Genomic DNA, 24,176 nt, shown 5'->3' with positions numbered 1-24,176 from the left:
TGTTTTTCTCTCACTATCATGTGCCAATTGCTTTTAGAATGTAGTGAAAGTGGCTACAGCTACTGTATTGAATAATATTCCCCATAAATTCTAGCTGTGAATGTATGGTTGTTGTAAGTCTTTTTTGGGGACAGAATATTTCCTGATTTGTGTAAAAGAGTTAGTGAACACATGTGAGGCCCAGAATACCTCAAATACACTGTATTTCATCACTGGATAAATGAATTTCATCCTTGTGGAAATGTTAAGAGTTAAGATACTCCCTGACTGTAACTGAGCTTAGGTGAAATTCTCTCATTAATATTAAAGGAGGAGTTGCCAAGAAGAAAATGTTTTTTTTATTTCATGCTTTAAATTTTGGTTTAAAAAAGTTTCACCAGAGACTTACCTGTATTTGGTTTATTTTTAGGGGATTCTGGGTTCTGGTTTTGCCTTGAAAGTACAACAGAAACAACGTCAGAAGCATTTCAACAGGCAGATCCCAGCTGCAGCATCTCTAATTCAGGTAATCGCTTGAATAATAAAACAGAGTAGATGGAAGAGTATAGTTTAGTGGTCACAGGACTAGGAGTTATGACTTGTAGGGTCTAGTCCATCTCTGCTGATTGGCTTTTAAACCCTAAATAATTTTGCCTCAGTTTACTGATCTGTGATATGAGGATAATTACCTATCCCACAGGCTTGTTGTGAAGTTTAATGTTTTAAAGGGCTTTGAGATTCTCAGGTGAAAGACACTGGTCAGGTGCAGACTCTTGTTGAACTAAAGAAGCACCTTTGTCATTTATTTTTAATTTTCGTGTAATTATTATCTACCTTGTAGTATTCCCATTAGTACTGCGTATGTCTTAAATAATTGGGTGTGTATGTATGGATACATACACCCGACTTTGGAAAATGCTCCAATATTTCATTTTATATAGTGTAAAGAGACTGTCAGCTGAGAACAAAGTTACTAAAATGTGGCACAATGCATAAAAAAGTAAAGCTGGAGCATTTCTTAATGTTCTAAGAGTATTTCTTCTTATGGGGCAGATTTTCATCTGCATGTGTAGTGGATTAGGCCACTTCCACTGATAATACTAAGAGCAGCATGTTTAAAAACACCACATGCTGAAGTGAACATGACTCTTGGTGATGGTTACCTCTTAGCACAGTTACTCGTGGAAGCGACTGCATTTTATTTGACATGACAGCACATAGTGGTTCAATGAAAACCGTTTGCAGCACATTTGTATAAATCAAAGAACACACTGTAGGTTTATTTTTGGCAGGGTTATAGTTACCTTTCCTTCAGAACACCATGCCCATTTGTTCACAGAAAGAATTCTTTGATTTTTACTTTACAGACTCTATGGCGGTGCTATGCAGCAGAGAAATCATACAGTTCTACAGCAACATGGAAGATCTATGTTACATCGCCTGCTCAAAATACAAAAAAAACACCAGCGCCATCTAGCCCTAGTCTGAGAAAACAGGTTAAAAGGAACTTGCCATACTTATTTTCTTCTTGGTTTTAATTTAGTTAAGTAATATAAGTAAAAGAGGTATAGAGGTTGCAGGGAATTTGTAGCAACATTTGGGTTGGAAGAGACCTGTAATGGGATATGGAATCTATTTCCTTACATTGTGTCAAGATCAACTTAATTGTCCTTAAGGCAGACTTGATGGACAATATGTCTCTGTTTTGAATGTATCCATTGGTTTCTATGGGCATGATTCTCCATTACCTTGTCCCTTATGTAGACATTTATAACTGTTCAACTAAGCATACATTGCTATCTTATATGAGCTGATAGCATTTTATATCCATTTTACACTCAACTGAACAGTTATATATGACTGGAAAAGGGAAAGGCAGTGGAACAGTAGGGCCTGTGCTCTCAATTTGGCTAGTAATATATAAATCAATTGGTTTAAAGTGCTTATCTCTATAGAAGACCTTTGAAAAGCTAGTTAGGCAAATATCCCAGTTTGGCTGAAATAAAGCCGAATTTCAGTGCATGCCTCTGTTGTTTCCAAGTGTATTTTATTATTTTCATTACAGTAGCAGGTAGACGCGCTGTGCAAATGCATAGTAAGAGACAGGCCGTGCCCTGAGGCGCATACAATCTGAAAGACAATTCAGACAGAGGTGGGGAGGGATAGCACAAGGCATGGCATTGCTCTGTGCCTGTGTAATCTCATACAACAAGCTAGTGGCAGGGGTAAGAAAAATAACTCAGGTCCTTTGACTCCCAGGCCAGTCTCTTTCCTTCTGGATCACGCTGCCTCTATTTATTTTTCTAGTTTTATCTAGTGCACTATTATACCTGGATTTCCCTTGCTATAACTTAATCCCATAATTACAGATTCTGCCCTTGTTCATTAATAGGTGAAACTCACCCTTGTGAAGAGGGCCAGTGAAGATTTCTCTGTACCACTTAAACCTACCCTGGCCCTTATGCTGAGGGTTCAAGTGGCTATTGGCTTTGTGCAGGGCCTTGGCAGGGGGTGAATTTGACCCTGATGAGAAGAGCTGACTCTTCTCAGACACACACTGTCACTTCATGACAATCTTTAAAGCACATACACAAGCATGTACACATCCATACTAATTAGGTACACTGTTTCAGGAAGTGGTCAACTGACTGATTTGGGTTGTCAGCCAGGATACAGTATGTGTGTTACTTATCACCAGATCTTTGCCCAGCCATCAGCTTTCAGCTCAGTTATTGGTCACAGCAAGAGCTGACACTGCATACAAAGGTGGAAAGGAGGACAGAAACAATATAGTTTTTTCCCAGTTCCCTAGCAACCCAAATTGCTGGAAAATAGAAAGAGACAGTTAGAGGTGCCGATCCAATATAGGCACTTGATATCACCAGGCGGACTCCCAGATGTCCAGCCCATGACATCCGTCTTCTCCCTTCAGGGGTCCTTTGGCTTTAGGGAAGCAATGTACTGAAGGAGACAGACTGTTTCATCCTGTTTCTGCTGGGCAGTTCAATTTAGTGCCTCTTCTTAGAGATGCTGGCATGGACCAACCAAATAGGGATCCATACTTTTACCGAAGAATTGAAATGACCAACGTAAATTAGTCCAATCAGGGAATGAGACATCAGCTTTTGAGATCTTGCAATTGGGCCTGGAATTTTCCAGTCTGTTTTTGCAATACAGCTTGTCACACCAGCTTGTGTAAAGACAAGTTAGGCCATAGCTGTTGGTACAAACATTTTAAGACCTGCATTGAACTCCAGCTGTTTGCTCTGGTCAGCAACTTGTCTCCATGAGTAGCTTTCCGGGAGCCTCTCTGTGTCACGTCTCTTGGCCAGTTTTGCAGTTATGCTTGCTCAAGTTGTAATTTCTCTATCAAATACTCTTCTAGCTGCTGAAACATCCAGTTTAGAGGTCACATAATTTATAAAAAGTCACTTCACAGTCTCTGATGTTGTTTAACCTCATTTAACAGTACATTATACAGTACAAAGTCACTTCAGTAACTGTTGTTCTCAAACTAGAACATCTGTGTAAATTTTCCATTTCTGTTCTCCTTGTTTTAACAACAATGGCGGGGCCTCTGTACATATGACTGAGCTGAGTCTGTGCTTTATTAATCAGTTCTATTTCTGATTATTCCCCTCTGGTCAAGTGTTCTTATAAACACACTGTTTGGTTTCACTTCCTTTTATTTATGGCCTCTTTCAGCATAGGTGTATTTCACTAACTTGATGGAATAAGCATTGCAAACATTAGCCTTTCTACTTCGCTTTATCACTTAAACTAACATAAATCAATAGGAACACAACCCATTTCTTTCCTAACAGGATTGCCCACAAGGTGAAGCCTGTTATTAAAATTTACAATGTTTTGCCCAAAGCTTTATCTCTAATAATTGACTTCCCTTTTTTTACACATTTTGAATTATAATATTAGATTCCATTTTAGTACTGTGCCTGCAGGGCACATTATATAGTATCAATGTTTGATATTAATTTATTTTTTAATTAATTTACTTATTCACAGACAGGGAAAATGGGGAAATCTCTAGCTGCACCAGTATGCTCTGGAGAGAAAATACAGCAATTCTGAATTTTCTCAGGCTATTGAAGAAATCTAACCATTAGATCTTGCATTTTTCTACTCTTAGCCCTCTGTTCTATCTTTCTAAAAGGCCTTGATGCCTGTGCAACTGTTAAATAATCACAACACATAATTTTGGGGCCTTAGTTTTATACTCAAGTTTTGGGCATCCAATTTGAGAAAAATTAAAGAGACCTTCTTTTCAGAGAGTATCGACTGCCTGCTCACTAGAAGTTTGGTCTCTTTAAGGTGTTTTAAAGTTGGGCATCCAGGATGTGTCAGTTTTGAAAACCTTGGCCAAGGGCTTTGGCCATGGCTTTGAATTTGCTGTTGGCCATGGCTCTGAATTTCACCCTTACTTTTTAACTTAACTTAATGGTTGTAGTATCAAATTCAAATTTACTATACAATAAATCTCAAGTGTGTTGCTCTTATCTCTGTATGCTGTTAATATCTTTACTATTATCCCATTTCCATTGCTACAGTCTAGAAGATACAAAAGAAAAGGAAAACCTGGGCGTGATAATGGTGCGGCACCAATAATAAATCCTGGAGAGACTGCCTTACCCATTCCACAAATTACTTACGATCACATTGATGAAAGAGAAGACAAAAAAGACATGGCTTTTTACCTTGATGAACCTGGAGGTAAATTACTTTTATTTATGTTTAGGGCTGCAAATCTTTTAAACAGACTGTTAAAAGAACTGAACTGGTAAAGGGATACATTCCTTGTGTACGCAATTTTAAAATAGTTAATGAAGTTATCTGAAAACAGGGACCATTAAATGACAAAGAAATGTGGGCACAACATAGTAAAATTTGAGATAAATTAACATATATTGTGACTATCAAAGACCCAAAGGAGTTGTCTTTTTGTTTAACAAACTGTACATAAAATCCAAAATGCCAGTTTAGTTCTGCCTTTTAAAATTTCTGGCACAGATCTCACTCCACAGTGAGAACTAAATGCAAAGTTCATCCTTTGAGCCTCGCTTTCCTTAAGTATGTTATCAACACACACATGTACCCTGTCAACTTAATCAAGTTCCTACCAACTGGGAAGGGAGAAAGTGAGACTTGTTTTTCTTATCTTATATGCTAGCGTGACATGCAGATATGACCATGATGGGGTGGCATATACAGATTTTATACCTAGGTGGATATAATAGTTTGAATTGGAGACAGTATTTTTCTTCACTTCCTGCATTGAAGTACTGTGTTGTAAACAGTTGCTTCATTTCACCCTGGAGATGGCTGGATTTCAGTCTTAAGTGAAGAGATTCTTGTGTTTGTACAGTCCTTTGAGACTTTTAATGATGGACGTCACTACATAAATGTGCATATAAAATAGTATCAGTGTAAAAATTTCCGGGGCTCCTCTTAAAACTGATTTTTCTATCGGTAGACTACCTCCCTTTGTTTTATGGGAAAAACGTCCCTTTCTGTACAAATCCTGGAACAGCAAAGCCTCTAACTGAGGAAGTAGACTTCACTGGAGGATGGTTTCTTCGTGCTCCTATCTTACCCTTTTGGAAGCCTGCAAATACCTGTCAGGCTAAATGAAGGATCCAAAAATAATCTGGCCAAGAACAGTAAATAAAATATTTGTTTTGGGTAACTTTGAAGAACCTTCTGCCATTTGACATGGGGTACAAGAAGTCTCAAATAAACTTGCCTAGCATCTCTGTACTAAATGGATTTTCTTATGTGGCATTTGGGCTGTCACAGGATTTGACAGCTTTTTTCTCTATGATTTTGTGGTGTGATGGTTTGCTTTTTAAATGTATTTGTTCTCAGAGTACATGCTGTGTGCCTGTTGCTGCTGAACACAGTGTAATAAGGTGGTGACTTTTTTTTTTTTAATAGTTTTGACTTCATAGACCACAGGAATGAAAGTCAATTGGTATGCTAGGTTGTATAACCTGCTAGGCTGTTGAGTAGCAAAAATAAATCCGCTAAGAAAAGTGTAAGCACATGATATTCTGGTTTCTTTCTCTGAGGACCCTTTTGATGGGCTATTTATACAGTATACCTAGAGTGAGAGGCAGCTACTTAGAGGTTGCTGCAAATGAATATCGTTAAAATCTCTATCTTTGGTTACTTCTAAAAAATATACTAATTAAGCAATTACATTTAAAATTAGTTGCTATTCCTATCCCTAGGGTGCATCCAAATGCAGATTAAAACTAATGGATTGGTTAAAGGTTGCTTTCATGTATATTTTGATTTTTCTTATTGTTTTTAATTGAATCCTAATGTAAAGCAACATTATTCATACATTGATTAACCTCTCTACTACATTCTTCTATTACGTTGTCACTTAGAGTATTATTTTTACAATTTACTCATGACATTCTCATTTGTTCTTAATGGCTATAAAACTTGCCTTGCATGTATTCTCACTTGAAGATTTTGCTTCATCTTAGATATATAGCTACTGCAGTAATAGTCAGACAGTGACAGGCAAAAGAGAAAAAAGTGTGATTGGTAATAAAGTTTTATTTGTTCCTTAGTATCACAGAAGTTAGAGAAAGAAAAGAACATGAAGTCCTTGTCCATTCCTCTGCCTTGTTTATTTAAAGAATATTCCTTAAATGTTCACTGTTTGCACAAGCAAACTGGTCAGTTTTCACAATGGAGAGGTAAATTGTAGGGTCCCCCAAGAATCTGTACTGGGACTGTGCTGTTCATATTCATAAATGATCTGGAAAAGGAGGTAAACAGTGAGGTGGCAAAGTTTGCAGATGATATAAAATTACTCAAGAGAGATAAGACCAAAGTTAACTGCCAAGTTATGAAGGGATCTCACAAAACTTGGTGACTGGGCAACAAAATGGCAGATGAAATTCAATGTTGATAAATGCAAGGTAATGCACATTGGAAAACATATTCCAAACTATACATAGAAAATGATGGGGTCTAAATGAGATGTTACGACTCAAAAAAGAGATCTTGGGGTTACTGTGGATAGTTCTCTGAAAAGATCTGCTCAATGTGTAGCAGCAATCAAAAAAGCTAAGAGAATGTTAGCAACCATCAGGAACGGGATAGATAATAAGACAGAAAATATAATGCCATTATATAAGTCCATGGTCCACCCACACCTTGAATACTGCGTGCAGGTCTGGTCACCCCATCTTAAAAAATACATTAGAACTGGCAAAAGTACAGGAAAGGGCAATACAAATGATTAAGGGATATGGAACAGTTTTCATACATTTGTGTCTGTTCAGCTTGGAAAAGAGATGACTAAGGGGGGGATTTGCTCGAAGTCTATAAAATCATGAATGGTGTGGAGAAAGTGAATAGTGAAGTGTTATTTACCCCTTCACGTAACATAAGAACCAGGAGTCACACTATGAAATTAATAGGCAGCAAGTGTTAAACAAATATAAGGAAGCACTTCCTGACACAGTGCACAGTTAACCTGTGGAACTCATTGCCAGGGAATGTTGTGAAGGCCAAAAGTATAACTGTTTTTAAAAAAAGAATTAGGTAAGTTCATGGAGGATAGGTCCATCAGTGGCTATTAGCCAAGTTGTTCAGGGACCCCACCCCATGCTCCGCGTATCCCTAAAACTCCGACTGCCAGAAGCTGGGACTGGAAGACAGATCACTTACTAATTGCCCTGTTGTGTTCAGTCCCTCTAAATAATCTGGCATTGGCCACTCTCAGAAGACAGGATACTGGGCTAAATGGCCCATTGGTCTGACCCCGCTATAACTGTTCCTGTGTTCAAAGTGCTATGTCTAGCAGGAAATATTGTTAGAAAGGCTAACTTATATTTTTAGTGCTTTCTGCCCCTACCAGCTGGTAACAAAGGAAAATCAAGTGTTTTTTTTTTCTCCCTTCAGATGGGTGAAGAGAAAATTGAGTTATTTTGTTTTTTCCAATTTGTAGACCAGTGGCTGGCAACCTTCGGCGCACGGCTCATTAGGGTAATCCACTGGTGGGCTGTGAGACATTTTGTTTACATTGACCATCCACAGGTATGGCCCCTTGCAGCTCCCAGTGGCTGTGGTTTGCCGTTCCCAGCCAATGGGAGCTACAGGAAGCAGCGGCTAGCATGTCCCTGCGGCCTGTGCCACTTCCTGCAGCTCCCATTGGCTGGGAACGGTGAACCACAGCCACTGGGAGCTGCAGGTGGGCGTGCCTGTGGATAGTCAATGTAAACAAACTGTCTCGCAGCCCGCCAGCGGATCACTGTGATGGGCTGCATGCCGAAGGTTGCCGACCCCTGCTGTAGAGGCTAGAATGCATGCTATTCTAGGGCCAACTTTTATTTCTATCTTATTTATCTCCTTTAGCCGAAGTACAGTGCTAAATTACAGTGTTTCCTGTTCTGATTTATTTCTTCTGTAACCAAGCTTCGAAGAATGTGTTGAGCCAACTAGATTGCTCAGTTGGCTAAATATGCTTGACCTTCTTAACAGTTTTAACCTGATTTTCCTCAAAGATCCCTTGTGAGTAGTTAAAGGCTTGCAGCCTGGTGCTTCAAAAGGGGGGAATTCCACCCCCCCTCCCCGAAACTGAAATAAAAATGGAAGCATATTGGAGGAGTTTAGGAAGATATAAAGGAATGGTAAATGACAGAGATGATACTCTCTGCTGTTTCAGTGTTCCATAGATTGGAGTAGCTTGGCCATAGGTGTGTGGAAGCTGAGGGTTTCACAGAGACTATGACAAACTTCAGTGGGGTCAGGCTGCATCAGCTCTACTGATCCGTCCTTGCAACATCAAATCTGTAGTTTTTGTTTTTTAAAAAAAGTACCTGCCAACTGTTTAATTCAGATGTGAACATAGAATGTCACAGCAGGTGCTTGTGAGTAGGACGGGGAGAAATGAGAACTTATGAACTGTGATGCTTCCAAAAAAAGTGTCTGTAAAAATATGGTAGATCAGTAATTTTCGGACTATCCATATGTGAAAAACAATGTTAGAAATTGTTACTTTCATAAATACTGACTTGTGGAGTCAGTTTGTGATGATCTCAAATGAAATATGCTGTATAAAATGTGGTGTTGTGAAATAACTACTTTTAATTGCACTGTTTTGGCAGGTGTAATATAAACTGTTTCTTTACCTCTCTTAAAGAACATGCAGTACATGACTTATGATGATGATGGAGAAGCAGTCTTAATCCTGGAAGAATTGCCCTAGATTTAATAGCCGTTCAGTTTTCCAGTGGGATGTTTCTCTTTCCTTTATTTCACTGTAACCTCTCCCTTTAGCCTTCATTCATCGTTATTAGCCTTTCATCAGCTTTTAAATGTTCCTAGCAAGATTATGCTTCATATACTTTTAAAACCTTGCATTTTTATTCTCTGCGCAACACCCAGAGTACAGTATGTGAGTACATTGTGTGGGCCACATTCGCTTCAATCAGTTGCATTTTGGAATATTAGCTTTTGTCTATAAAGTTTATTTTTGTTCTTGGATTTAAAGACTGTGCCCTTGGGCAGAATGCTCAGGCTTAATTAGTAGACATAAATCTATATAATTCCACATCTTCCACAGGTGGGCTAAAATGGCCATCCTCCACAAACAAGCAATTCCTCCCCACACTTTTGCTCCTCCCTTCTGACATGAATGCTTGGGAGGAGAGGAGATGGGCCTTATGCTTGTGACCAATGGTGTAATACAATGGTTCCCAAACTTGTTCCACCGCTTGTGCAGCGAAAGCCCCTGGCGGGCCGGGCCAGTTGTTTACCTGCCGCATCCGCAGGCTCGGCCGATCGCGGCTCCCAGTGGCTGCGGTTTGCTGCTCCAGGCCAATGGGAGCTGCTGGAAGAGGCGTGGGCCGAGAGATGTACTGGCTAAAAGATACTTCTTGCTGTATTACTTTCAGGGCCGGCTCCAGGGTTTTGGCCGCCCCCCCCCCCCCCCCAAAGCCGCGATCGTGATCTGCGGCGGCAATTCGGCGGAACGTCCTTTGCGCCAAGCGGGAGTGAGGGACTGTCTGCCGAATTACCGCCTAATAGCTGGACATGCCGCCCCTCTCCGGAATGGCCGCCCCAAGCACCTGCTTGCCAAGCTGGTGCCTGGAGCTAGCCCTGATTATTTTCTTGCCCTGCATTTCTAGTGTTCTTAATCAAGAGCTCTTACGCACTGATTTACTCTCCTCAGCATTACTATACAATTTTCTTTTTCAGAACTGAGCCCAGCTTCCTCCTCATTTCAGGTTGTTAGGACAGAAATTCTGACATTGCTTTACAGCCCAGAAATCAGGTTTTATCTTTCTCTGTCACCATTGCTGTGGTCTATATCTTCTGCTGCAAAGAGGTCTAGTATCATAGCATCATAGCTTAAGGCCAGAAAGGACCAATGGATCACCTAGTCTGACCTTCTGTATATCACAGGCCACCAACCCCCACCCAGAGAGTGTGTCAGAGTGACAAGACAACACCTCACCTTTCACCGGAGATCTGCTAGTATATGTATAGGGCTTAGATGAGACGCTTGAGTTTACTAGAATAAACGATGGATATGAAGAAGCAAGGCAAACGAGAATAAAAGGATCACTTTAATTAGTGAGACTGGCATCCTTTTCTATGCATTTGTGAAGTTTCATTTTCAGATATCAACTATCCAGTCTGGTATAAGCTTTCCAGAGCCGAGCTGAACTGAATAGCTGTTTCATAAGTTTTTTCTTCAATTAGAAAAAAAAAATTAGAAACAGTTTTGGATGTAGAAGGCTAGTGCCTCTTGGGACTTCTCTAGCAGATGGAACATATTACAAGCTGTCGGTTATTATAGGTCATGTACACAACTCATTATTGTAAAATTTATCAAAGTCACAAGAACCTCAGAATGATAAATCGGCACTGGGATAAAAATGAGCTTTCTATCTATTGTTATGCTTTTTTAATTTGCTTTTTGGGATTTCTTGCATAGTAATTTTTCCTTGTGTATAAATCAAAACGACATGAGACATTTTTGGGTAAAAAGACCCAACTTCAAAAGCCCTCCTATATAAATGTTGCTAATGTCAATACATTCTGTACATAATGTAATTTTTACACTGATGATGGCTTCCATTATCTGGTAGTGTATAGGTTGTTTTTAGAGACTATTTGAATTGGCATAGAGTGAGGGGCTGCCTTCATCCTATGGGGTGGAGGGATTACAATCTGCAATATATATAAAGAAGCAAACATTTTAAATGAAGTGGATTCATAAAGATGCCAGTGCTGATAAGTTGAGTAAAAAGTGAGAAAAAGCATGTGGCTAATATTAACTCAACCACGCAAATGCTCAAGTTAGTGAGGGTCTGCACTGCTGTCACTAATGGGAAATAGATGGGAACAGGGTAAATACGAATTTATGCTCCAAGTTACTCAGAGAAAGTGGCCAGAAATCTTGGTTGTGAAGATCTTCAGATTCAATGAGGGCTGAGTTTAACAGATGCCAGACACTATATTCAAGATTGGGCTGCTTACTTTTTTGTTTTTAAATTTGTTGGTGACTATCATGCACATAGTCAGACACTATTGGCATTTGCTTGAGCTAAGCATTTTGCTGGCAGGTACTATGTTTTTTGCTGCCCCAAGCACGGCAGGCAGGTGGCTTTCGGCCTGCGGGAGGTCCGCTGGTAACGCGGATTTGGCGGCATGCCTGCGGGAGGTTCACTGGTCCCGCGGCTAGCCGTCGCCGAATTGCAGCCAAAGCCGCGGGACTGGTGGACCTCCCACAGGCATTCCGCCGAACTGCTGCCCTCACGGTGAGCGGCAGGCCGCCCCCCAGGGCTTGCCACCCCAGGCATGTGCTTGGTGCGCTGGTGCCTGGAGCAACCCCTGCTATGCAGACATATTTTTACATTTCCACCAGTGCATTTTAGTCCTGCAATATCTTTACCATTTCAGATCTGGTCACCTTGAGCAGAAAATGCCAGTTAGTTGAATTCTGTGGCCAATCCTGTGATGTGCAAAAGGGTTTGTGTGGGGAGGGGTAGAAAGAGAGAAGCTGTGACTGCCAACTACACTCTTGTTTGTGACTAGAGCTAGCTAGATGATGATAATTCCATTGCACTGCAACTTACGAAGTGTTTGAAATTTGTTTTCATTGCTTCAAGTTGTCTGCCTGACTCAAGGCAGAGTTTTTCATCATATTCCATACAGAATCAGGTAGAGTGGTGACTTGAACTGGGTCTCCTGGATCCCGAGCTAGTGTGTGAGTGTGTCTTTCTTTAAATCTTTCAGAGAAAAAAAAGTGTGATGAAACATACATCTCTGCAAAACAATTTAGCTTTGATGAAATTTCATTCAGTCAAAAATGTTTCAACTAGCTGTACTTGTGACATTAGGACATGAATCCAAATCCTCAGAAATGGAAAGCCATTGTTCTTATACTGTCACTATACCCCTCTTCCAGCCTTCATCACCAAATTGATAAGTGACACGTATACAGTAAATAACACAATTGTGTAGACTACTGTAGAATTATTGTTTAGAAGTTCGTTTTGGCAAGCTTGGTTTTGCAAGGTTTAAAAAGGAGTATCCTATTTAATGTTAAAAACTGACGCCATCAATGCTTTGCTATGCAAAAGAAATATTAGTTAAAAACACAGAATTGGAAAAGAGTGCAAGTCCCAGAATCAGGACATTTTCCTTTTGCTGCCAAAAGTATGGATCTCAGATAGTTGTTGAAATCCTGCAATATGTATATAAATTATATTCATGAGCCAATTTGTTACCTAATAACTCTGTAGTTTAAGAAGATGAGGCTCTTTTAAAAGGACAAATGTTTTTACTAGTACAGTGTTTCCCAAACTTGGGACGCCACTTGTGTAGGGAAAGCCCCTGGTGGGTCGGGCCGGGTCAGTTTGTTTACCTGCCCCGTTCGCAGGTCCGGCTGATCGCGGCTCCCACTGGCCGCGGTTTGCTGCTCCAGGCCAACGGGAGCTGCTGGGAGTGGCGGCCAGTACGTCCCTCGGCCCGCGCCACTTCCAGCAACTCCCATTGGCCTGGAGCAGCGAACTGCGGCCAGTGGGAGCTGCGATTGGCCGGACCTGCGGACGCGGCCGGTAACAAACCGGCCCGGCCCGCCAGGGGCTTTCCCTGCACAAGCGGTGTCCCAAGTTTGGGAAACACTGCACTAGTATATTGGTGTGTGAGACCAAGATGAGAGTTGACTTGGGAACCTTGGGTCCCAGAAAACTGATGCTGAACATGTGCTTCATCTCAAGCACAGGGATGGTGCTGACTCCATGATTCCTGCATCATGCTCTATTTTTAGTCTTTGGACCAAAATACCAGTTGGCTTTAGAGAAATCATGTCTTCCTTTCTATTTATGCACAAGTTGGTTTGGCAAACAAGTGACTAGTATGAGAGAGAATTTAGAAAGATATCTTTACATTTATAGACTTATCTTTGTATAGCTTATCTTTGACAAAGATCGGATAGTCTTACTTGTCTAAAAAATATACAGTATATCTGATAAGGCCTCTTTGTAAGAATGGGTTGTTTGCCAGTTTCCACTCACTTTATCTCCCTTAGAATTCTTATATGGTGAAAACTTTCTATGACGTGGTAAAGAATTTCCTCCAGTTGAAATGATCTGTTTTTTTTTTTTTTTTAAATCTTTCATTTTTTTGACTGATGAAAAATGAAATAAAACAAGAAAGGAGGAAAAATATCTTCCACTTTTGGTGCAACACACTGAGAGCCTTATGCAAGTATTAGCAATGAGAATTTATGCCCCTCATTTTTGGTATAATACACTTTAGGTAACACACCAAAGGCAGGTAGGCGAAATTCTCTTCACTTGCATAAGGCTCCTGGTAAATTAAATAAAACTCTCTCTAGACAGAATTTGCCCCTGTGTGTGAATTCCCTCTGCCATTGTGCAGGAAACAATTAACCAAGGGCCCTATCTAGAATGCTTTATTCAGGAACTCTTCACTGAAATCAATAGGAAGTTTTCCTTGAGCAAGGCATGTGGACTGAGGCCACGTGTGCACTACAGGGTCTATATCACTATAGCTACAGTGTACTTCATTTCTAGAGAACCTTCGTATTCCTGCTGATGTCCATGATGCCGGATCATAGAGAAATAAACAGGCACCCATATGGACTTCTGCTCCTTTAAAAACAATGGGGATGTGGGGGGAATTAATATTTGTCTACTGAAATGCAAAAGAAATAAGGAAGGGGGGATATGTTCTGAGCTTCTAAGAAGGTTTTGCAAACAGTGAAGTGCATGGATATTGGTGGAGAAAACTCGCTCTTTTAGGGCATGTCTTCACTGCAACAGTTTGCTCGGGTTAATGCACTTGAGTTACCTCACTCAAGAGTTACCAGGTTGCAAAAAAACACTAGAGCTATGCAGAATGACTTCATTAGCAGTTTGAGTTGTTGTCACTTGAGCTGCTGCATCCCCTCTGCATTAGTAGCTCTAGTAACAGCAGCACTTGAGTTTCAGTCCCCTCTTCCCACCTCCAGGCTAGCTAACTTGAGCTTAAAGCACCGCTTACTTTGAGCTGCAGACTTTTGTATGTAGACACGAGTTGGGGTAGGGGCGAAACTTGAGTGACAACTTGAACAAACAGTGTAGTGACAAGCCCTTCTTTATATTTGTTTTTGAAGATTTATAGTGACTTACTAACTAAACCGGACAACATATGTAGTGCATCTCCTCACCAACACTTGCTACTGTGGACCCATCAAATGTTCCCTCTGCTAGTTACACAGGCTCTCACTGGACTATTGAGTCAAATTCAAAATCTTGGATTTTACCTTTAAGGCACTCAGGTGTGGACCCATAGAAGTACTTAGATGTCTGAGTCTTAGACTTAAGTTCTTAAATCCTGTTTTTAGGCTCCTTTATGATCCACAAAAGCCCTGCTCATCTGCTGCCTAACCCTGAAGGCGCCTAAAATCACTTGGCACTGAAGTGTTTGCAGTAAAAGTTCCCTAGGTGCTGATGTGGGCTTCCCTCAATTGCTCCTATTTTAATTATTCCACTTTAGTTAAATAACTGAATAATTAAATAGTAATTGGACTAAAGAGAGAGTGAGAATGGTTTGTTAGTCCCATGGGAAGGGTACTCACTTGAAAGGCAGGAACTTCCTTCTTATCAGGAAGAGCAGGACTTGAACCAGGCTCTTCTACATCCTGGGTGGGTACCCTATCCACCGGGCTAAAGGTTATAAGTGAGGGGCTCCATTCCCACTCTACAGCTGTTTTATACCGAGTTAGGCAGCCTCTGAACATGCCTACCACATCCGGATCCACACACAAGTTAGGTGCAGGAGCACCCATCTCCCCTGGTTCATGGGTTGCAAACAGAGCTGGGTGTCTCCCTGAAGCCTGGATTTTGGTGTCAAACTCTGAGAGGGGTGGAGCTTCTTAAACACCCCTCTCTTCGCCAGCTCCCATTGGCTAATGTAGATGGCTCCTCCCCCCGTGTGCTGGCTTTATGACTCTCATTCCAAGGTGCCTATCTCTCCCCATTCATTGTGTAGGGGAGCTGAGGTGCCTAACTCAGGCTTTGTGGATTGCAGTATTGTTCCTGTGGTTTTTCTAGGCACTGAAAAGTTAGGCCTTGTGAAGCTCAGCATGACACTGCCAAAGTGCCATTGTGGAACTGGTCATAGAATCATAGGGCTAGAAGGGGACCACCAAGTCTAATCTCCTGCCAAGATGCAAGATTTGTTGTGTCTAAGTCATCCAAGACAGATGGCTGTCCAGCCTCCTTTTGAAAACCTCCAGTGAAGGAGCCTGCACAAACTCCCTAAGCAGTCTGTTCCATTGTCCTACTGTTCTTACAGTTAGGAAGCTTTTCCTGAGATTTAATCTAAATTTGCTGTAGTTTGAACCCATTGCCTCTTGTCCTGTCCTCTGTAGCAAGAGAACAACTGTGTGACACAGTAAGAAAAAAATGTAAAATATAGGCTAAAAGTAATCTATGGACAATATTTGTAGACTTTCAAGTGTTTCCAGACTGCTATCATGTCTCCCCTTAATCTCCTCTTTTCCAAACTAAACATAACCAGTTCTTTCAGCCTTTGCTCATATGATTTACATTCCACCCCTTTGATCATCTTTGTTGCTCGCCTCTGGTTCCTGTCCAGTTTCTCCAAGTCCTTTCTATACAATGGTGACCAAAGTTGGACACACTTGCTGAGGTCTAACCAGCACTGAAGAGGGTACTGTCACCTCCTGTGACTTGCATGCTATGCCTCTGTTAATGCAACCTAAAATTGCATTTGCTTTTTTTGCAACAGCATCAGATTGCTGACTCATGTTGAGGCTGTGATCCCCCAACTACCAGATCCTTCTCAGCAGTGCTGCTGCCAAGCCAGTTATCCCCCCATTCTGTATTTGTGCATTTGTTTTTTCTTCCCTAAGTGTAGCACCTGACATTTGTCTTTGTTGAATTTCATTTTGTTGTCTATAGCCCAGTTCTCCAGTTTATCAGGATCCCTCTGAATTTTAGCTCTAATCTCTGAAGTGTTGACAATCTCCCCGCTCCTGCGCCAGCTTTGTGTCATCTGAAAATTTGATCAGTAGGCTCTCTATTCCTACAGCCATGTCACTAATAAAGATGTTAAATAACACCAGACCAGACCAGATCCTTGTGGAACCCAACTTGACTTCTCTCCACTCTGATATAATTCCATTAATAGTTACTCTTTTGTTTGTGGTTGTTTAACCAATTATGTATCCACTTAATGGTAGTTCCGCTGAACCCACATTTCTCCAGCTTACTTATCAGAATGCCAGTGGGACTTTCAAAAGTCTTGCTGAAGTCCAGGTATATTTTGTCCACCGCCTTCCCTCCCCCGCCCCCAATCTACCAACCCAGTTACCCTGTCAAAGAAGGAAATCAAGCTGGTTTGGCATGATTTGTTCTTAGTTAAATCCATGCTGGCTGCTAGCGATCGCCCTTTCATCTTCCAGGTATTCGCAAATAGTATGTTTTATACATTGCTCTAGTAGCTTCCTAGGTATTGAAGTCAGCCTGCCTGGTCTATAGTTCCCCAGCTCCTCCCTTTTCCCCCTTTTAAAGATGAGCACTACGTTATCCCTTCTCCAGGACCTCTCCTGTCATCCCTGAGTTTGTAAATATTATTGCCAGTAGCTAATTCCTTCAGTACCCTGAGTGAATAGCATCAGGCCCTGCTGATTTGAATTCATTCAGATTGGTCAGAAGATCTAATGTTTCTTTACTTATCCCCATCTGCATCCCTTTCCCTTTATTATCTATGGTAACTTTGGTAGTTGTCTGGTCACATGTTATTTTTTGTGAGAAGACTGAAGCAAAGTAGGCATTGAGCAGCTCTGCCTTCCTATCATCTTCAGTTCCCAGCTCACCTTTGCCATTGAGCAGTGGACCACACAATCTGAGCTTTCTTTTTTGTCTGACATATTTGAAGAATCCCTTCTTGTTTTCTCTACCATCTCTCGCCAGCTGTAACTCATTCTTTGCCTTGGCTTTCCTGATTTTCTCCCTACATGCTTGTGCTATTCCCATGTATACTTCCTTGGCTACATGCCCTTCCTTCCATTCTCTGTATGTATTCCTTTTAGTTTTTAGATAGCTAAAAAAGCTCCTTGTGCAGCCACATTGGCTTCCTGTGGCTCATCTTATCTTTCCTCAATGATCTGGGCCCAGGTTTTGAAATGATTGCCCAAAGCTTTGAGATGAGGCTTGTGGTTGACAGCTCTGTTCCTCAGGGACAGTGGAATTATCCACCACAAAGATTAAGGTGAATCTGGGCAGGAATTAGCTTTCTCAAGGGCTGCTCCCAGGTTGTAGTATACTCCTGTACAATCTAAGAATAACCTCAAACTCTTCCTGTTTTCGGTTCCAAAAGCAAAGCATGCTGCTTCCACCTTGTCTCTGATGCACATATCACAAAAAAAAAGATGTAAAATAAATATTTACAAGTATTAAATTCTCACATAATTTCCCCTCAGTGAGGGTAGGGGAGCAAGAGATTCCTATTGACAGATGCTAATTGTTACTTTTATGCACTTCTAGGTGTTCTCATATTGCATTGACTGGGACATATAAAAACTTGACTAGAATAATAATATCAGGATACTCACACTTCTTAATAATTTGAGAAGTTAATTGCCACTTTAAAAGTGAGGGTATGTAATTGCTTTATGCAAACTTCTAAAATCTATATTATATATAAAACGAGATCAAAATGGTTAATAGTTCCTTACAATGGAAATGTCCACATTTCAGAATGGTCACTGGAAAATTAAATTTCTTCTTTAATGTATACCATTACATTACAAACATCCCCCTTTCAGAATTGATTTGTTCTCCCAAAGAAGAAATTGCCAGCCAATAGGAGCTGTGGGAAGCAGTGCGGGCCCATTTATGGGCCACATTGATTGCATTGGCCTCATTAGCACTACAAAAGTGATTTTTTTCTCCCTTGGTATTCACCCCTTCTTGTCAACTGTTGAGAATAGGCCACTTCCACCTTAATTTAATTGGCTCGTTAGCACTGACCTGCCACTTGGTAAGGCAACTACCATCTTTTCATTAGGGTGACCAGATCACAAGAGTGAAATATCAGGACACATTGGGCGAGTGGGGGGGGGGGAGAGGGGGACAGACAGACACAGGTGCACAGTCCTGACCGGAGCCAGAGGCACACTGGTCTGCCTGGCCCTGTGCTACCAGCATGCCCCTTCCTGTTGGGGGTGGGCCTATGCTGTGCCACATAGCTCCCTTGCCCAGTGCCCCCTGGATCCACTGTGCCCAGAGCCCCCCTACAACCCTTCCACCACAAATGCACAGTGCTGTGCACACACACCCCTGCCCAGCGCCCCCCTGCTCACAGCCCCACCACAGCTGCCCAGCACCCCACACAGAACCCCCCATTCGCTAGTTTCCCAATACACACAGATTTCTCCTCCCTCCCTTCCTTCCTCCCTCCCAGTGCCCTTCCCCACAGCCCCACCACCACAACTGCACAATGCCTGACACAGACCCGCACTGGCCAGTGCCCTGACACACACTGATCTCCCCCACTGCCCAGCACCCCCGAACAAGCCCCAAAACACACTGTCTAGCACCCCAAAACACACACACCTCCCCCACCGCCCAGCGCCCTCCACACCCTCACAGCCCAGCACCCCACACACACCTCCCAGACACTCACTCCATAACACCCTGGCCACACTCACCAGCCCTGCTGGGAGGTCTCTGGCTCCTAAGGTGGGAGTGGTGAGGGGAGTCTCCAGACTCTCCATGTGCTGCGCCCACCACAAGTGTGAGCTCTGTGGTTCCCATTGGCCAGGAAAAGCGCCAATGGGAGCTGCTGGAGCGATGGAGTGGGGCTTGCAGGCGCCGGCAGCATGCAGAGCCCCCCGACCCTACGAGCCAGAGGGACCTGCCAGGGGGCGAGGTGGGGAGTCCTGGTAGTGCTCACCTGGGGTGGCTCCTGTACCGGGAAGCATCCGGCAGGCTGGTCCCTCTGGCTCCTAGGGTCGTGGGTCGGGTGGGGGCGGCGGAGGGCTCTCTGCCCGCTCCTGGTGCCTGCAAGCCCCACCCCTGCAGCACAGGGCACTCTTGCCATCGGGCGGGTGCCGGGAGCTGCCCTAGGAAGCAGTGAGTGGCGGTGCCGCAGCTGCAGTGCCGCAGCTGTGGTCCGGACGGACCCCGATATAAAGGGCGTCCCGACTGATGTAAGGTCGGGATGCGGGACAAATCCCCTAAAATCAGGACTGTCCCGATAATATCAGGACATCTGGTCACCCTACTTTTCATGTGCTGTGTATTTATACCTGCCTACTGTATTTTCCACTCCATGCATCTGATGAAGTGGGTTTTAGTCCACAAAAGCTTATGCCAAAATAAATTTGTTAGTCTCTAAGGTGCCACAAGGGCTCCTTGTTGTTGTTTTTGCTGATACAGAATAACACAGCTACCACTCTGAAATGTTTCAGGAAATATGCACAAATTGGAGAGACTCCAGAGAAGAGCAACAAAAATGATTAAAGGCTAGAAAACATGACCTATGAGCAGGGCCGCCCAGAGGATTCAGGGGGCCTGGGGCAAAGCAATTTCGGGGCCCCCTTCCCTAAAAAAAAAGTTGCAATACTATAGAATACTATATTCTCATGGGGCACCTGTGGGGCCCGGGGCCTTGGCAAATTGCCCCATTTACCGCCCCCCCCCCCCGGGCGGCCCTGCCTATGAGGGAAGATTGAAAAAATTGGGACTGAGAGGGGACATAACAGTTTTCAAGTAGATAAAAGGTTGTTACAAGGAGGAGTGAGAATTGTTCTTAACATCTGAGGATAGGACAAGAAGCAATGGGCTTAAATTGCAGCAAGAGAGGTTTAGGTTGGACATTAGGAAAAACTTCCTAACTGTGAGAGTGGTTAAGCACTGAAATAAATTGCCTAGGGACATTGTGGAATCTCCATCATTGGAGATTTTTAAGAGCAGGTTAGACAAACACCTGCCAGGAATGGTCTAGATAATACTAAATCCTTCCATGAGTGCTGGGGACTGGAGTAGATGACCGCTTGAGGTCCCTTCCAGTCCTATGATTCTTGAAAGGGCACTAATTGGTATTGATTTTGTAAACTGTATTTTTTTTTTACTAGATTGCAATTTGATTTTAACCAGAGGAGGATGGCTTAGTAGCCTAAACGTCATGCCTAGGGTAGCTATGTTCTCTCAAACTACGTGTTCAGGTTCCAAGCACAGTCAACTCCAACCCTTTGGGTTTTTTTCAGGATAGATTAATTGAATGTGATGCTGTGTATTGTGTGTGTATCTCTTTGAGCATAACATGAAAACTGAGGTCCTGTATACTCTCCTTGGGTAATTAAAGATACTGTTATGTTTTGAAGGGGTATGGATTTGCTGCACTAGTCTTATGCATCATGCTGTGTGCTGGCAGTCATTTTGGGACTCCAGTGCAGAGATGGCTGCGTGTGTATGATTTGTTGAAGCACTCTGGGACCATTGGAACTGAAAGTTAACATATAATATCTTCTACTTATAACACCACTAAGCATACATGAAAGTGCCCCACACTTCACAGGAATGAATTAGATTCTGGTAGAACCTAGCGCTTAAAAGTATAGGCAATATGGATGTCTTTATGTTCTCTGTATTATCTGTGAAATCAATCTTATTCATCTCCTAGCATAGGTAATAAAGCTCTCTAGCTTCCACGCTTTCCTAGTTCTTGCTGTGGACTCTAGCATGTGGTCTTAAAAATATGAAAGTTTTATGAGCAATTACCATGAACTTTCTAAACGTTTTGTAAAAGGAGGGGAATGGTTTGCAAGCCTGAGTAGGTTAATTATGGGCAGATCATCCGTGACCCAATTCTAATACTGTACTAACTCCAGGATTGCTGAAGTGCAGCCAACCTGGTTCTGATCCTGCGTCATTGGTGCATCAGCTATGACCCAGTTCTAACCCTTTGGATCAGGTTGTGTTCTTTCATATATTATCATCATGCTGACTTCTCAGAGCTTGATTCCAGTTTTCAAAAACACTGAACAGCAGAGGGCCGGCATTTGTTGCTAGTGGCTTTTTCCTTTCTCTTTTCAATGAGGAAATCATGGTCACAGACCTGGTTGCACTACCTCAAATAAGTTCCATTTCAGGTCATGCTGACCTAACTCTATCCTAAACTGGCGTATGCTGAGTGAGCCAGAATGAGAGTGCCTACAACCCTAGCTGCCTTCCAGTTCCTATTGCTGTTTAGTGGAAAGGGTCAGATTGGGTGTAGTTTTCATAATGTTGCAAAGGCAGAAGGTGCGGGAGGTCTTACTTGGAATCAGAACTAGTTTGCTCACCTCTAAATAGGACATTTCCCATTCTTTGTGGAGAAATTGAATCTTAGGAGATTCAGAAAGTTGTACAATATTTCCAATAAGGCAGAAATGCTTTCATAAAACAAGAGATGAGTTCATTCATACATACTCTGTGGATGATATTGAGTTTAGCCTATAGAAATTAACTCAGTAGGTCAGTGACAGCTCTTACACTGGAATAATTTTGTCTTGTGTAGAATCCCAGTGTGTCTTGTATAACATGTCTGAGTCATGCTTAAATTTCTGCAGAAGAAAAATGTTCAAAATCTTTATTGTAAAAGTTTGAAGATCCACTTTTTTTCCAAACTGTAACATGCTGAAAGGTAAATAGCTTTATTGGGCATTTGTTACAAAGAAAGAGAGGTGGGCTGTTTTATCAGAGACCATACAGTTCAAATGTCAGTAGTATCTTCCAAATGGTAGATTTGAGAAAGTAAAGTTTTCTGTTTTTTTTAAACATTTTATGTAAACTTATCCACTATCCTCTGGTTTGTTCAGAGTATAGTTAAGCACCTTTGTTTTCAGTATAAACCAATTTTTATTGAAAAATATCCCGGGTTTTACAAAGTATTGTTTGTTTGTTTTTTTCTGATTTTTCACCCTACTTTTGTATCATTCGAATATATAAAAATAACTTGTTTTATTAGGAAAATACAATATATTGCATGAGAGATGTATTATGATAATACATTGATCTATATGTGTATGCAAAGATGCCTGTTGAAGTAAGGCTGTGTATTAGTCTAGAAGATACATACAATAAAAAAACAGGCAGGCACGCACGCAAGCTCTGAAGTGCGTGCACATCTGAACATACTGATGAATCTCATGCCCTCCATGTACACAGTTCAAGCCGCTAGCAGATAACGTTTTAATGATTTGACACACTAAAATGGCAAGAAAGGGAACATCTATATCAGAATATATTTCAGAGCAAAAGGAAGCATTCAAAACTTAAAAAAAACAAAACAAGAGAAAAGGATGAAGTTGAGTGTATGCGCTGCAAATGGTGTGGCCCAATTATAATTATTAAATGTAAATATTTATAGGCTACTAGTTCTAAGTCTACAACAATAAACTGCTTAGTCAAATGAAAAGTTTTATTTGGGGATTAGAGATGTATTGTTTTCTTAAACTCTGAGGTGGCATTGTATTTTGAATTCTGTTTTAGTTCTGCAGCAAACTACATTGATCAAAGCATTAAACTGAATGCTTTTATCCCCTGTCTTTCCATCCATCAAAATAAACCTCAATATTTACCCAGAAAAAAATAAGTTTTTTGCACTGATTTTCACCTGTTTTTGTTGTAATAAACACTGATAAATTCCTGGGAAAAATTTAAATAAAAACCAAAAATGAAGGACCCTAGCTATATACTTTGATAAGCATGTTTAAGGAAGAGAGTAGTAGGCTTTAAAAAAATGAGTCTGTCTCTTCCCATCAGCTTCATTAGTGTGCAAAGTAATTCTTGTCCAGGTAGGAGAGAGTTAGATTTAAAGGCTCAGTTTGAGATATACTATTGGTATTTTTATTTCACTGATGTGCACACCAACATTCTCAACTTTTTAAATGGACATAATTTCAGATGCTTATTGCATTTTGATTATTTGTGTATTTATCTCCAAAGGAAATTAGAAACATAGGCATGTAAAGTGCATAGACTGCAATGGAAAATATTGTCTTTGACATCAGGAGCTTTAAATTAAATAGTTAATAGACCTGTTGCAATAATAGTCAGTGTTACATAAAACTATTGAATTTGATTCTACATTGTTAACTAGTTTAACACTTTAGAATAAAGGCAGCACAAGTACGTTACTGAGAGTATGTATAGCATATAATAAGCAACTATGACTGAATGGTGGCTTTCTTTATTTTTATTGTAAAGAATGAGCTAAGATTTCAGTTGTGAAGGTTTTCTATTGGAATGTTTTATCCCTCAGAATAGCATACTGAGAGCGCTAGTTTGACCTGGGTCTAGAGGAAACAGGTGCTTTGCAAGTTTTTCCCCACAGCTCTGCTCATGGACCTCTCAAAACCCTACATTATTCCAGTCTCAGCCTTTCCTAAAAAGATTCTGCCAATCATGCAGTATTGTGAGTGTGGCAACTAGATCTATACATGCATTTCATCTGTGACTTCAGCCAAACTAGAGCTTATGTCTCAAGATAAGAAAGGATACATTCCAAACAGGGAACTGATAATAAGCAGGCATTTAAAAGTCTGCTCATCAGTCTTTGGAGTTTCATTTTTCTTCTCCTTCTTTCCATCAGCAACAGAAAAGGAGAGGAGCTACCAGCACAAGCAA

General features: G+C 41.5%; 1 protein-coding gene across 1 annotated transcript in view; it reads left to right on the top strand.

Annotated features, from left to right (window-relative positions):
• The window catches only part of LOC117871880 (potassium voltage-gated channel subfamily KQT member 1-like), a 466,257-nt gene that overhangs the window by 106,024 nt on the left and 336,057 nt on the right, over positions 1–24,176 (top strand). The window contains exons 8-10 of the mRNA XM_034759710.1: positions 410–505; positions 1,347–1,461; positions 6,535–6,549. Coding sequence (XP_034615601.1) covers positions 410–505; positions 1,347–1,461; positions 6,535–6,549 — 226 coding nt within the window. The remainder of the gene's footprint in view (positions 1–409; positions 506–1,346; positions 1,462–6,534; positions 6,550–24,176) is intronic.

Source organism: Trachemys scripta, chromosome 1, assembly GCF_013100865.1.
Source record: "Trachemys scripta elegans isolate TJP31775 chromosome 1, CAS_Tse_1.0, whole genome shotgun sequence".
Classification (NCBI taxonomy): domain Eukaryota; kingdom Metazoa; phylum Chordata; order Testudines; family Emydidae; genus Trachemys; species Trachemys scripta.
Note: the sequence above shows the minus strand (reverse complement) of the source record. Positions and strands in the feature narration are given on the sequence as shown.